This window comes from Ixodes scapularis, unplaced genomic scaffold (assembly GCF_016920785.2).
Source record: "Ixodes scapularis isolate PalLabHiFi unplaced genomic scaffold, ASM1692078v2 PGA_scaffold2__306_contigs__length_199485367, whole genome shotgun sequence".
NCBI classification, from domain to species: Eukaryota; Metazoa; Arthropoda; class Arachnida; order Ixodida; family Ixodidae; genus Ixodes; species Ixodes scapularis.
The window spans coordinates 11,640,967-11,654,290 of NW_024609857.1; the positions used below are offsets into that span (position 1 = coordinate 11,640,967).

The 13,324-nt window shown below is 48.0% G+C and overlaps 1 protein-coding gene across 1 annotated transcript in view; it reads left to right on the plus strand.

Annotated features, from left to right (window-relative positions):
- LOC8031492 (condensin-2 complex subunit D3) overlaps nt 1-13,324 on the plus strand; it is a 20,899-nt gene continuing 7,575 nt past the window's right edge. Inside the window, exons 1-5 of the mRNA XM_029995758.3 lie at nt 1-1,936; nt 3,977-4,308; nt 6,002-6,273; nt 9,763-9,917; nt 12,582-12,774. Coding sequence (XP_029851618.2) covers nt 269-1,936; nt 3,977-4,308; nt 6,002-6,273; nt 9,763-9,917; nt 12,582-12,774 — 2,620 coding nt within the window. The 5' untranslated portion in view covers nt 1-268. The remainder of the gene's footprint in view (nt 1,937-3,976; nt 4,309-6,001; nt 6,274-9,762; nt 9,918-12,581; nt 12,775-13,324) is intronic.

Consider the following 13,324-nt stretch of genomic DNA (forward strand, 5'->3'; position numbering starts at 1 on the left):
TTTGCATCATCTATCCGTCCATCCAGCCAAGGCATCCAACGTTTTTCTTTCAAAACAAACTCAACTCATCTGTAGCGAGCGCAGATGGCTTTTCCCGCGCTAAGTTTTAAAAACTTGTATCTTCAACCGTGGTTCCTGCAGTACGACGGTTAACAGCGCCTTCGACAACCCGACCTCGACACGAGAAAAGCAGTGAGTTTTCGCGTTTAATTCTACGCAACGACGCCGTCCGTAGAGCTGTCAACGTTAGGCTTATACCGAGATTCAAATGGGCGATCTCGACAATTTGGTCAGCAACACCCTTTCGGTGTTCGCCGACCTTCCATTCGACCTTCTAGATGCGGACTGGATCAGCGCAGCATGGGAAAACAAATACACCGACGTCGCGCCGGCCGACGTCAACTTACTTGACTCGTGCGAGGGCAACGCGTACGCGCTCCTCGACGAACTCTCGAGCGCCTGCGACGTCTGTCAGATGTGGTACCGCTTTTCGGGCCTCGACGAAACCGAGGACGCCAACACCGACGAGAAGCTGTGGAAGACTCTCATGGACAACGGCGTCCACTACAAGGCCTTGCTGGGCTTGCTGTACACCGGCATCAGTCACGGGAGTTCTTCAACCGCTAGCGTCGTGCACAAGAAGATCGCCCTGCGGTTCGCCAAGTTGTACTTCAATCTCGTCCTCGTTCCGGGCAGCAACGCGTACAGGATTTTCCAGGAGAGCCTCTTTGAAAGAGCCATCCAGACCTTGCGCCTTCCGAGCAAGAACTCTGTGGGTTCCCTGGACGGCGGTGGCAGCAGGAACGCTTCGCAAATGACTGGATCGCGGGGCTCGAAACACGCGGCTAAAAAGAAGGCGGTCAGTCAGCAAGAAAACCTGGACATGGACGGTTCAGATGGCGCTTCCGTCGTTCACGAAGTCCTCTCCGAGGAGGCACTCCTCGAGTTCCTTGGTTTCGTAACCGACGCGCTCAAGGACCTCGTCTGCATGCTCCAGCAGTTCAGCTTGCGCCAGTACGGCGAAGCGACCGAGTCCATGATTCAGCAACTCTGCGAACTCACCCAGTTCGACATCCCGGGTGCCAGTGTCTCTTTCAGCATTGACCGGGTCCAAGACTACCGAAACTGGAACTACCGCTACCTCACGACCTTTGCCTACTGCGCGCTCAAGCTCCTCTGTCTTCCCCAACACGGGGATCCGGGGGACAACTTTCGCTTCGCCGCCAAGAACCTGATGCCCCACATACTGATGCTCTCTGCCGGCAATGCACAGACCGTAGGCAAGCCCTTCACCAGTATCCGGGACAACGCTGTTTCCTTCGTTACCCACGTTGCAAGCAAATGCGATGCCTCTCTACGAGAAAACTTTCAAGAGACCCTGCTCGTGCTGATCCACAACTTGGCGTTCAGTGCCGTCGACCGGACCGACTTCCGGCTCAAGACTGGACAGGCCGTCCTGACCGTCATGGGGGAGCTCGAAGACGAAATGTTCCTGCGTGCGGTGCACTGGTTCACCAAGCTGGCGACGTCGCCGATGAGCTCGCGGCGTGTTTTTGCGCTCGAGATGATCCTGCTGCTCATCTGGGACCAGAGGGTGGTGGACAAGCGGTCTGAGCTCCTGCTGACCGCCATGAAGCGCTGCAACGACAAGGTGGCCACGGTCAAGGCCAAGGCGCTGAGTGTGCTGGCGAGCGTGACGTCGGAGCGTGCCGAGTCCTGGGTGCCGCTGCTCAAGGTCTCCGGGGAGGTGGACCCCGAGGAAGAGGGTGCCGAGGGGCAGCAGGTGGCCGTTGAGGATGACCGTCTATCGCAGCTCATGGAGGTGCTGAAGTACCGGGTGGAGGACCCCAAGGTGAATGTGCGTAAGGCCGCGCTCTCTCTGCTCCAGAACGTGCTCTGCGCCAGCGCGGACTTCGCCAAGGAGGAGTACCTTGAGGTGAAGGCCGTTTTTGTTCTCTGGGTGCCGTCATGGGGTGCTCGTGCCACCGTTGTCGTGGGGTCGATCTACCACGCTGGTACTTTTGCGTGGAGCAACATACCTTCGGCTAGCTACTTTTGTGTCGTCGCATTCGTGGTTTCCACAGGGGTAATGGAAAGGTCCGGCTAGCGGAACTGTTTTGGGGGTTCTGTTGCGGCTCACAAAAACGTCGGATGAAGTAGCCGAGGCGATATAAAAGGGTCTCTTTGGTGCCCAAAGTTGTGAACTTTGTGAGTGTGGGGTCGGTGGTAATCTAAATGTGCTTGGAACAATAGTTGGAAGGGAGCACACCACTGACTGCAGCATTCTGCGTGAGTATCGGAGTAGAGTGTTGGAACACATTAGCTGCGTTTGATTTACCTGCACCAGTGTAGAAAAGTGTAGGGCAGTGTACTTCCGGTCGTATCTCAAAACACATACCGGAAGTAGGCTGCCTTACACTTTTCTGCACCGGTGCAGAAGGTGCAGGTAAATTGAACGCAGCTATTCTGTGGGAGGGAGTGTAGAAGCAAGTTGTTGGTTTCGAGATAAAAGATTGGGCAACCATTTTCTTTGTGTTCATAGTCCCTCAAGTGCAATCTTGCAACATTTTGACTTGAACAGGAATGCTTTGCTGGAAAGACATTGCTGTGCTTTGGCATTGTGCACAACTCATATTTTTGAAAGCGTAGCAAACAGGTTCATCCTTTGGGCCATCAAGGAAAAGAGGGACAGAGAACATGGGTGCAATATGCTATCATTAGACAAAACCATATCATTGGCTATTCCAGTTTTTGTTTATTTACTGCAACAAATAAGCAAATTTACCGCATTAAATAAACGAAACCGGTATTGCCAAGGATATAGTTTGTTTTAATGAAAACATATTTCTGGTACTCAACTGAAACAAAAGTGCAGATTTTTGTTTTCAGCGCGGAGTTTTAACAACTTGTTAAAGCACAAGTTTTGAAGTGCAAAAGAAGCATTATTTTTAGCACTATAAAAATATAGAATAAAAGGAAAGTGACATACAGAATGTAGACTGGACAAAACATGTGTTTTTCCCGTCTTCATTCGATGTCACTTTCATTTTATCCCTATAACTTACCAGCACACTCCAATTTGTTGAGATACTCTCTTCTCTGTTTTGTTGTTGCTCATGAAATTGCTCCCATTTGCCTGTTCTACTCTTGCCATTGGTATTCGTTTGTTGGTGGGCAACCTTTGCTCTTCAAGATAGCGGCCCTCTTGTTGCTGAAGCATAGGAGCTGCGCTTTCTGGCAGATTGATCGACTGTGCCAGCCCAGAACAAGTTGAACCTGTTCATTGACATGTTTCTCAGTTGGTCACTGTACGTGAATTAAAGCAGCGATGCGGGTAAGTTGGTTCATGCTTGAGGGAGAAATGCACTGCATGCAAAAGAAGACATGCAACGAGTGAAAAAGAAGACCTGTGGAAGGGTGTACATCGGATGAAAAGGTCACTGTGTGAATGAAAGGGCGCATGATCATGCCAGTTGTTACAAGTTATGTCAAGAGGGCATTCATCTCTACATTGTTCGACATTTAAGTGTCAGCCCATGTTTGCTCTGACTGCAATCATTAGAGGAGGCTAAGACCAAACGTCTAGGGAACTGTTGGAAGCATATACTATTAACAAAGTAGAAAAATGCACCTGCAAGACATATATCGGTACATCTAGGTAAGAAAGAGACAGCACCTATCTGTATGTGTTGATTATTAGACAGCACCTATCTGTATATGTTCATTACGTCGAAACATTATTTTCTCCGTTTTTCCAACACGTGTTAGTTACGAGCTCAATCTTTTTTGCTTGTCCTTAGTCTTATTTTGCGTGCCGTGCATTTGTCCTGCACCTGTTGAACACGTTTTCATCTCCCGTGCAACCCATTAAGACATTCACTTGCTTCGACCTTTGGCGAAAAAATTGCCGTGCTTCCTCACCGCTGCACCAAGGCCTTTAGGTTTCCGAACTTAGGATATTGCGACTTATCTCCAGATCCTGACGGAGAGTTGCCTGGACCCAACGGTGCTGGTGCGCAAGCAGGCCCTGCAGAGCCTGACTCGCTGCGTCCAGGCGCACCCGGAGAAGGAGTCCGTGCAGCGGCTGTGGCTCTCGGGGGCCCTGCCCCTGGTGCTGGATCCAGAGAGTACGGTGCTGGAGAAGGCGGTGGAGACGGTGGAGGAGCTGGTGGTGGGGCCCCTGTGCCAGAGGGGGGACTGCCAGCTGGCCTGGAGCCTCTTGGGCCAGGTGGGACAAGCCAGGTTCAAAGACCACCACAAATACCTGCAGCAGGCGGTGCTGCAGTTGCATCGTTTGGGCAAGATCAGGTGGGCCCCCATCGCCGGAAGGAATACCGCTGCCATTATTAGTATCGCCACACCAATGGTGGCCTTCTGTTGGCTCGTGAACACAAGAGCCAAAGGTGTGCCTCCAGGTGTATGTTGCAACGCCTGTGCATTCGAGATGTAAATGCACTGCACGAATTGAATACGAGTACTGCACTAGCGTTAATTATGGGTTGGTCCTGTCAGTCTGTTGGTAAACTCTTAGTTCAATAACGATTTTTTTTAAAGGCCTTAATAATATTTTTATTTTGTGTGAACTGATTGTCCCACTCTCACCATCAAAACAAAAACAAAAAAACTGAAGAACAACTATAGTAGTACATTGTGGAATTTATGCTTTGATTGAGGACATGTCTGCTCGCCTGTACGCACCTCAATTTGAGTTGAACAGACCGATCGCACAACCAGTTTCATTATGCCACCTCTGTCGCCGTGCATTGTGGGAGCTGTAGTCTTTCTGCATGTTCAACAACACCGCTGAGAGTCTGCGCAAGCAGAGACACGAGGTGGCACCAGCAGTCTCGGGAATTGTCGCCTGGCTCCTGTGAACTACAGTTGTGGCGGTGTCACGCATGTCTGGAACGCTTAGTGAGCTCGGTCTATTGGAGTTTGTGCAATCTTTCTCTAGTGCCGCAGTGAAAATGACTAAAACAAAGTTCAATTATCATTTGCATCTCATTGTTGAATTTTTCCTAAAATATACGGCACGACTAGAAAATACTGTTGCCACAAAATTTCTGAAAAATTAATTTTATCTAATTAGATGGTGCGTGCACTTGGTAACGTACGGACACGTGTCATCCCCTTATAGTGGGAGGAGCATGCTTACACGAGCCAGGGCGCATGCCTGCAGTAGTCCCTTGTGCAGTCAAACGTCCAGACGAGTGGTTTTCAACCACCAATGTTTCAGGGACCCCTTCTGGATCGGCGGAGGTGATGGGAGACACCATCCAACCAGCCCTAAGCTGACAGTGCGGTGGAAGCTATACGCTTGCTGGACCAATCGTCTGCCTCCCTTTCGTTACTTGACCCCGCGCGTAGGTACGGGCCCTGATTGGCGCGGTGGAAGAAAGACGTACGACTGGTCCTTCGAGCACGTAGCTTCCACTGCGCCGTCAGCTTCGGGGTGAACGGAGCGTAGCATGCACATTATTGTTTACACAATCTGTAGGCTTGTTTGCTGCTTTATTGCGTTGACATTGAGACCCAGAGATGTTTCTCGGCTAGTCATCGGGAAAGATGGGAGTTCCCCAAGGTCGTTTGAGGACATGGTGTGAACTGTCTCGGTCCTTGACCGGAACACATGCTTTCGTTCTCGTCCTGCCGGTGACTACTCTAGTTCAACTCATGATTTACCGTGACGGATGCTACGAGCTACGCGAGCCAATCAGTCCTTCGTAGCTTGCTCGTGGGACAGGAAAGGACACGCGACGCCCTTGAGCTGCAAATTGGCTCCGGTGGCTCGTGGCATCCTTTGTGGTCCATCGTAAGTTGGAAGAAAGTATAGAGTCTGGGAGCGTGAGTGCACTTTGTAGAATGGGAAAACGTGAAATTCCCATAAAATGGGAGGGGGGCACGACTGAAGGCATGTGCTAGTAACCTTACAGTAGCCCCTCGTGTAGTCGAACGTCCGGCATGCGTCAGTCGGTGACCGCAGCACGTGCCTGCGACACAGGGTGTCGGAGCTGCACTCCCTGAAGCAGCACGTGGGGGGCCCCCACAACGCCTCGGTGTGGCTGCTACTATCCAAGCTGACCCTGTGCTGCGACCTGGGCGAAGCCGGCTTCGTCCTCAACTACTGGGAGCAGCAGCAGCTGCGCCTGCTGGACGGCCATGGCGACCCCCCCGGCATGCCCGCGGCCTCCACCGACACCATGAAGCACATGTTCCAGGTCTTGCAGAAAGTGGCCCACCACCTGCCTACCATGTCCCTCAGGAAGCTCATAGGTGAGCGCCGCACCTCCTTTCTCGGAGTGTACGCCGTCCCAACGAGATATGCGCGGTCCTTTTTATTGAGATGCCTTTCGTTTCCTTTTTTCGTTATCGGACGAATGTTTCCTGGAGTACGGCTTTGCGAGAATTCGCTTCCTTGTGTTTTTGGGAAAAACTTCGTTACCGTGGTGCCCTATGGAAGCCCTCCCTTTTTAAGGAATATTTTGTGCTCCGTGGACAGAAAGTAAGGCCGCTTGATGTCTTTCTTAAAATATCGGCAGTTGCCAAGGGGAGAAAGCTGAGGACACATGGCCTACTCGAGTTTTGGGCAAGAAACGGTGCATTTTACTTTATACTACTTTAGTTGACAACGCATTGATTTTCTTCTAAAGGGACTCCACAAGGCACGGGCCTTGTGCTTGTTTCGGCATGTGAAAGTAATGCATCAGAATGCACGAGAGGTTCCCGTCTTATAAATAATTTTCTAAGTTTTCTTTTTTTTTTTTTTTTAAATTGGGAGTTTATTGGAGTTATTTTTAGATTCCCAATTCTTCGGAATTCGGAGTTCAATTCTACAGTGTTCTTTTTATTAAAAAAAAAAAAAAAAAGAAATTTTATATATATATGTATATAATATCTGGATGTAAATGGTGCTAGATTCAAAAGAATGCACTTGTATGAAATATTTCCTCAGCTGAATTTGGCATTGGCACCCTTGCCATTAGAGATACTAATCTGTTTCACAACAGAACTTCTTCGATAAACATCAATACCTTATAATCACTAAGCTCCTGGAAATAGTCGCTGGGAAGCTCATTTTCATCCCATGCTATTCCGTCACCTTATCCCGTGGGGTAAAGTGGTAAAGGGTGTAGTAATGTAAAAGCTTCAACTGCCCCTCACTTACCCCTTCCATGCATTCTTGATGGTTCATAGCTTTCCCCATTACAAAAACTCAACCCCTCTTTCTAAGAAGCACAAGTGGTGCGGTCCAAACTGGAAGCCCAAACAGTGGCGCTTTTGTCTTGACTCAGAAGTACAATAACCTGTTGCCTCGAATGAACCTAGACAAAATAAGCAATAAGATTCCTTTTGCCAATGATCCAGGATTTGAGAGGAAACAAGTCGCATTTTCTCAGGACCGTAGATTCTGTGGTGTGACCAAACTTGTAATATATACCGTCTTGTTTATTTCTTTTTTCTTTTGCCTCATAACGTCGAAATTTAGAGTTTGTCGGATAAATTCGAATCAACACAAATTTTAGAGGCGAGTGTTTTTCACATTTTTATCAGATTTATTCAAAAACACAGAACCATAAGCATAACCCAGCTTTTTCTGAAGAAGTCCTCGCAAGTTGACCGCCCTGTATACTACTACACACACATCAACCGTTACGATCAATGTACAAGCAAATGACGAGGAACAGATTATGCCCGGACCCAAGAGCGAGTGAGACAATCTGCCTTTTCGTAAAATTGCGGTAGTCTGGTTGTTTTCAAAACGATGCAGCAATGCCCGTCATGCACGGCGACTTCTTCCCACAAACCCCGACAGGAAATGCACCCGAGACGCCTTCACCGTGGCGTGACGGTAAGAGTTGAGTTGACGTATAGGGAGGTTTCAAGTGACATATTACCCTATCACTAAACTTCCACCGTATGTCTTTCTTTGCACGCACGGATGCAGTGTTTTCCGGCTTGGTCAAGTTTCCTTGTGTCATATTTGACCGCGTTGACGAAGTAGTTAGCCATGTCTGACGAAGTAGTTGGCGACACAAAGGAACATCATCTGGTACTCAGTTTTTTTATGCATATCAGCCTTGATTCAGACATACAACGAACTGGCGATCAAAAAGTCGACCCGTCGGCGACCATAGAGGCTTCAGTGGGTGCCGCCCGGGCGACTTCGGGAAATAAAATACAAATCCGGATTAACTGAGATAAATCCAACCCAAACGCATCCCCAATCGTACATACCTCTTTGTCGTCGACGGAGCCACTCGGCATGCTTCAGCATTTCACCAATGTCATAAACATTGCCAATAACTAAGCGTTTGCGTGTAATGAATGGCAAAAGTGGTGGACGCTGTTTATTGACGTGGCGGGACTTGGATTACTCAAAAGGAAAAGGTGTTTCAGCGCACAATCACTGTTTGCAACTCAACACCCTATAGATGGCGGGGCGGTACATCCAAGATGGTGGAAGAGACTGGGATAGATTCTTGTGCGCCTGCTCGCTGAAGCTGGTCAGTGTGCTTAAATTAGTTTATTTAGCTACAGATGTGAAATGGTCAAGACAGATGTGCATCGCAGGTGATGGAAATGTGGACGTACGTTAGGAAAACCAGCATGTTGTTTCTTGGAAGTTGCAAAAGACGCTTTGTGGAAGGCGAGCGTGTTTTGGGCGCCGGTCACATAGTTGTGTGTGGCAAGATAGTTTTGTGGGTGGTGAAGATGCTATCATGGCGTTTGCGCTGTGCCTGGCCACCAGTTCTTTAAAACGTGAGCCACACATGGTGACTGAGCTCCGGTGGGACAGCGTTCACAGTATTAATGCCTCTGTCAGATGCCCACAGCTCACTGCATACTGTTGTGGTTGTAGTGTATTACAACACGTGATCAACCTGTGCCACGATTACTAGTAGTAGGCAATTTCAGCATGGTGGAGCATTGCGACCAGAAGTTTGCGCTGCACCTTTGAAGCATAATTTTCAACGCACGCCAGGAGCGTTGCCGTAGCCACGGCAGCCTGTGGTAACACTATGCAAGAACTGCATTAATGATGCCATTGGCATGTTTAGAGTTTTATTTATTACTCTGTCAAAAGAAATATTCAAATGTACAGTATACTACGCCCGTGTACCGTGTTGTTTGCATCGCCAAGACCCGCCTCGCCAAAACTGCCCGTTCTGAACACACCTCACGATCGGCACGCAGACGCGCCTAAAATGCTATGAGCATTTCTTTATTTGTTTTTGTAATTAACTGGAAGCAGGTATGCGTAGAGTGTCTTCTGGAAGTGCTTGGAGAAAAATGTCACACTTCATGTCACGGCCTTTTGGCGCATAAAATGCGAACCCATTTCTGATGTCTATCGCTCTATACACCTTTGCACAAGCAGTTCTCTCCTACTTTCTGTAAAGAATAAACTTTTTGTAGATCGTACGCAAAAGCTTTGCACTACTAGCGGGAGGTTTTACCGTCACGTCGAGCGCAGATTACGCTGGCGACCGCTGGAGACATCCCGGTCTCCTTGTGCAACGCTGTTGCGAAGCAGACCACAGCAATTCCTATTTTAATGCCACTCGGTTTTTCCCTAAAAACTGCATGATGTGCAAACAGATCGACCAGAACAGCAGCACCAAGGCCGACTGTCCGCCGCCGTCCCAGGCTCCTCTGGTTCTCTGCTCGTCCGTGAGAGGGGGGGCGGCGTTGCTGGTGTTGCAAGTACGGGTAGAGATCCCGCTCTCGTCTGATGCCTGTGCCTTGCCGCCGCTTCTTCAGGGGACCTTGAGCAGCGGCTGAGCCAGCTGAGCCTGCCCGTGGCAGTGATGTCCCGGGCGGTGGACTGCCTGCACAGCGTCAGCCTAACGGTCCACAAGGAGCGTCCCGAGCTGGGAGAGAGGGCGGTCCAGAACTGGTGCAAGCAGATGATTGAGGTGGGTGCAGCCCCTTGCTCCTGCAAATGACCCGCGGTCTTTCTCAGATTCTGTGGCTGCACATAGAACCCCTCTTTTGATCCTTTCTAAAGTGGGACACAAACACTGACTTGTGGAGTTTGGTTGGTTTTTTTTGTGACTCTGCTGACAAGGGCTGGCTTTGTCTCAGGTGTATAAACGACTAGCGGAAAGTGACTGCTCAGCTCGCCTTTACTTGCAGTGATAAAAAAGAGGAGTTACACTTGCTTAGATTGTTAGAACCAGTAATACTTTCATTTCTGTGTGTTTTGAGTGGTTTATATTCCACAGTTTTAAGACTATCATTATTTTTTCTCCTATGTGCGAGATTACGAACCTGAGCCTCTATGCTTTTTGTCTGCGATCCACTTCTCCTGCCGACAGATTGTCAGCAAGAATTAATCGGCAATTCGTGAGGTGGTTAAAAAAGTTGACATAATTAGTATAACCCACTTTTGACGTCGCCACGTCCCAGACTCGTACACCGTTTGCACGGGAGAAGAATGAGTATGGTATGTATTGGCAACTCTGGGGCAGACCTTCTAGGGGTGCAAAACTATCAATAGTGGAAATCAAGTCAAGTCTACTATTGTAAAACTACCGATAGCACTATCGATGGTATACTATCGATAGTCGACTATCGCAAGACTGTCGGTGGTGCAATCATACTATCGATAGTCAGCTATTGTGAAGCTATTGATAGACAGCTGTTGTGAAACTTCCAACAGCTGACTATCATAAAGCTACCAATAGTATTTTATTAGGCGATAGAACCTCAAGAGTCCATCTAGAAAATGTGAAGCTCGGAGAAAACCAAACTGCAATACAAACTTTCAGATAATTATTGAGGAACAATTTAAAACCTATTGGAAAACTACCAGAAAGCGATAGAAATCCTTTCTAGAAACAATTGAAAATAAACAATCGAGAAATTTTTTTTGTTTGAAATTTTTTACTGTCGAAAAACTTTGAATAAAAAATATTGATACTGCTGCAACCGTTTATAACGAAGTCAGTTATAACGAAATCGCGGCTAGAGCAAAGCAATCACTATTTTCCATTCCCGCTTGCACTTTTTCAATGACAGTAGTGAAATACTGATATTTTTCTCTTTAGGTTGTAGTTTTTGTGCAGTTTTCAGATTTCTTTTTGGTACTTCACACTTTGTTTTTTTTATGAAAAGAGTTCAATCAGGAAAATTAAAATACCTTTGTCTCACCTGATAAGTGAACTATGTTGCACCGTGAAATCATAGTCATGACTTTAACCAGATGAAAAGATTAGTGTTGCATTTTTTTTCGGCCAAACAGGTTTTGAGCAAGAGAGGAAACAATATTGCTTCTCGAATTCCCGAGCCTTTTTTTCACTGAATTAATACCCCATTACCAACATTATCTTTACTTGGATCATGGGGAACTTTCGTTTTTATCTCGTATTTTTCATCCAGTTAACGTTTGTTCCTAAACTTATTGTAAAAAAATAAAAGCATTGTTAACTAACCCCGTTGGCTTGGTATAATCGTCAAACAGTTTTTCCTTTCTTATGTCCTGCTTTCGTGACCTGTACACTGTTAAAGCTGATTTCTCCTGCATTCTCCCCTTCCACATTTTCCCCTCTGCCTCTTTCACCCCCTTTTTCACTGAAGTAGTCTGTTTAGCCCCATCACCAGTGTGTAGGTATTTAAATGGTAAGCTTTTGGGTTCGGTTTGTCCATTCTGTGTTTAAACTTTTCATGTATAAATGCTTGAATACCTTTCGTGCCCACCGCATATCATCCATTTCGGTTCAACCTTTGTTCAAATTTCAACTTACTAATTGCCTCAGTAAACAAACAGTCACGATGGTGATGGGGCTAGCCACCTTACACCGAGCATCGAGTTACAGAGCGAACGAACGCAGCAGAACACAGCACGGCGTGAGAGTTCACTTCCTCCTCCTCCTCTTCTCCTTCCCGTGCATGCACCACATCGGCGGACTACGCGCCTTGGAAGGGCGTTTTTGCTTTTGTAGTTTTGTTTTCCGCGCAGCCGTGGAAATGACCTTGAACGTCTCCCAGAGCGCCGCGCCCAGAATAAAGCTGTTTTAATCTTTTTTTCCTTTCTTTTTTTTTGCAAGCGGGGATTTGTTTTGCGGACTTTGAGTGTTTGTTGTAACAGTATGAAGCTTTGAAAAACGTTTGTTTTATCTGGACCAATTTTAATGGGTAGGGCCTTGGATTCATATATTTTCTGAAAGCTGGTTGTTATAACCAATAGGTCGTTATATGTGGGATCGTTATAAGTGGGTTTGACTGTACTGTCGATAGTCAATTTTTTGACCGTTTTGCATCACCAAGACCTTTTCCTTCGAAAGTACAGTGTGCCATCGATGGCGACGCATGGTGCACAGGTTTATTCCCGCGAGTGTCGTAGCGAAGCTCGGCCAAGTATCCTGCACGCGGCGTGCAAGTTCGTCTGCCTGCCAGATGTGCCAATGTGCTTTTGTCTTCCCCCCCCCGCCTCAACCGACACTGCGTGTTGCCCAAAAGTTCTCTACGTTGACATGTAATTGGCGCGCCGCTCCTTTCGTTTTGACGCGCCAAAGGCGCGTTTTGGAACACTTCGTCGCCATGCATGGAGCCCCGCCGGGCGGTCACCGACGTTACAGAAGTGCCACTCGTACCTGTCGCTGGTGATCGTGGACGGCAAGGGCAAGGAGGAGGAGGGAGACCCTGAGGAGCAGCTGGTGCGGCACCTGGAGCTCCTGGTGCAGGCGTCCAAGTTGGTGCCCCGGGCGCTCACTGCACAGACGCACCACCTGGTGCTCACCTGCTTGACCGCCCCCCTCCAGGGGAGCCCAGGTACGCACAGCGCCAGTCTGCTTTGGAAGGGGTGGCGAGGCCCCCGAAACCGATAAAACTGCGAGAATGTCGGTCTACTCCAACGGCTTTGACCCTCGCTCGGAGGAGTCCAAGTTTTTGGCAATGCGCCCAGCGTGAACGTATCTAGTGTTTCGTTTACGTAGATTACATGAACGAGCAAGCTTGGCTTCTTGCTCCTGTATGGCTCTTGTCTTCGTTCGAGTGCAGGGTTGTTCCGACGCCTACTATTTTATTTTGTCATGTACGGTGAAAGTTTCCATGTTGATGGAAGTAGAAAGCTTATGTTCGCTTAAATAAAAACGTGTGCACTGGAAAAGTACTTTTGTTGTTGAAATGATGTGCAATTGAAAAGTACTTGTGTTGGATCATCTCTTGTGTACAAGAGATGATCCAACAAAAGTACTTTTCCATTGCACATAATTGTTTTCTTTTAGGCGAAGACGGTGAGCTCTTGGCATTTGTGATGTTTTGTGACTGACTGTGGTAACATCTTTATTCCAGCGAACCACTTTACATTATTTTAGGGTAT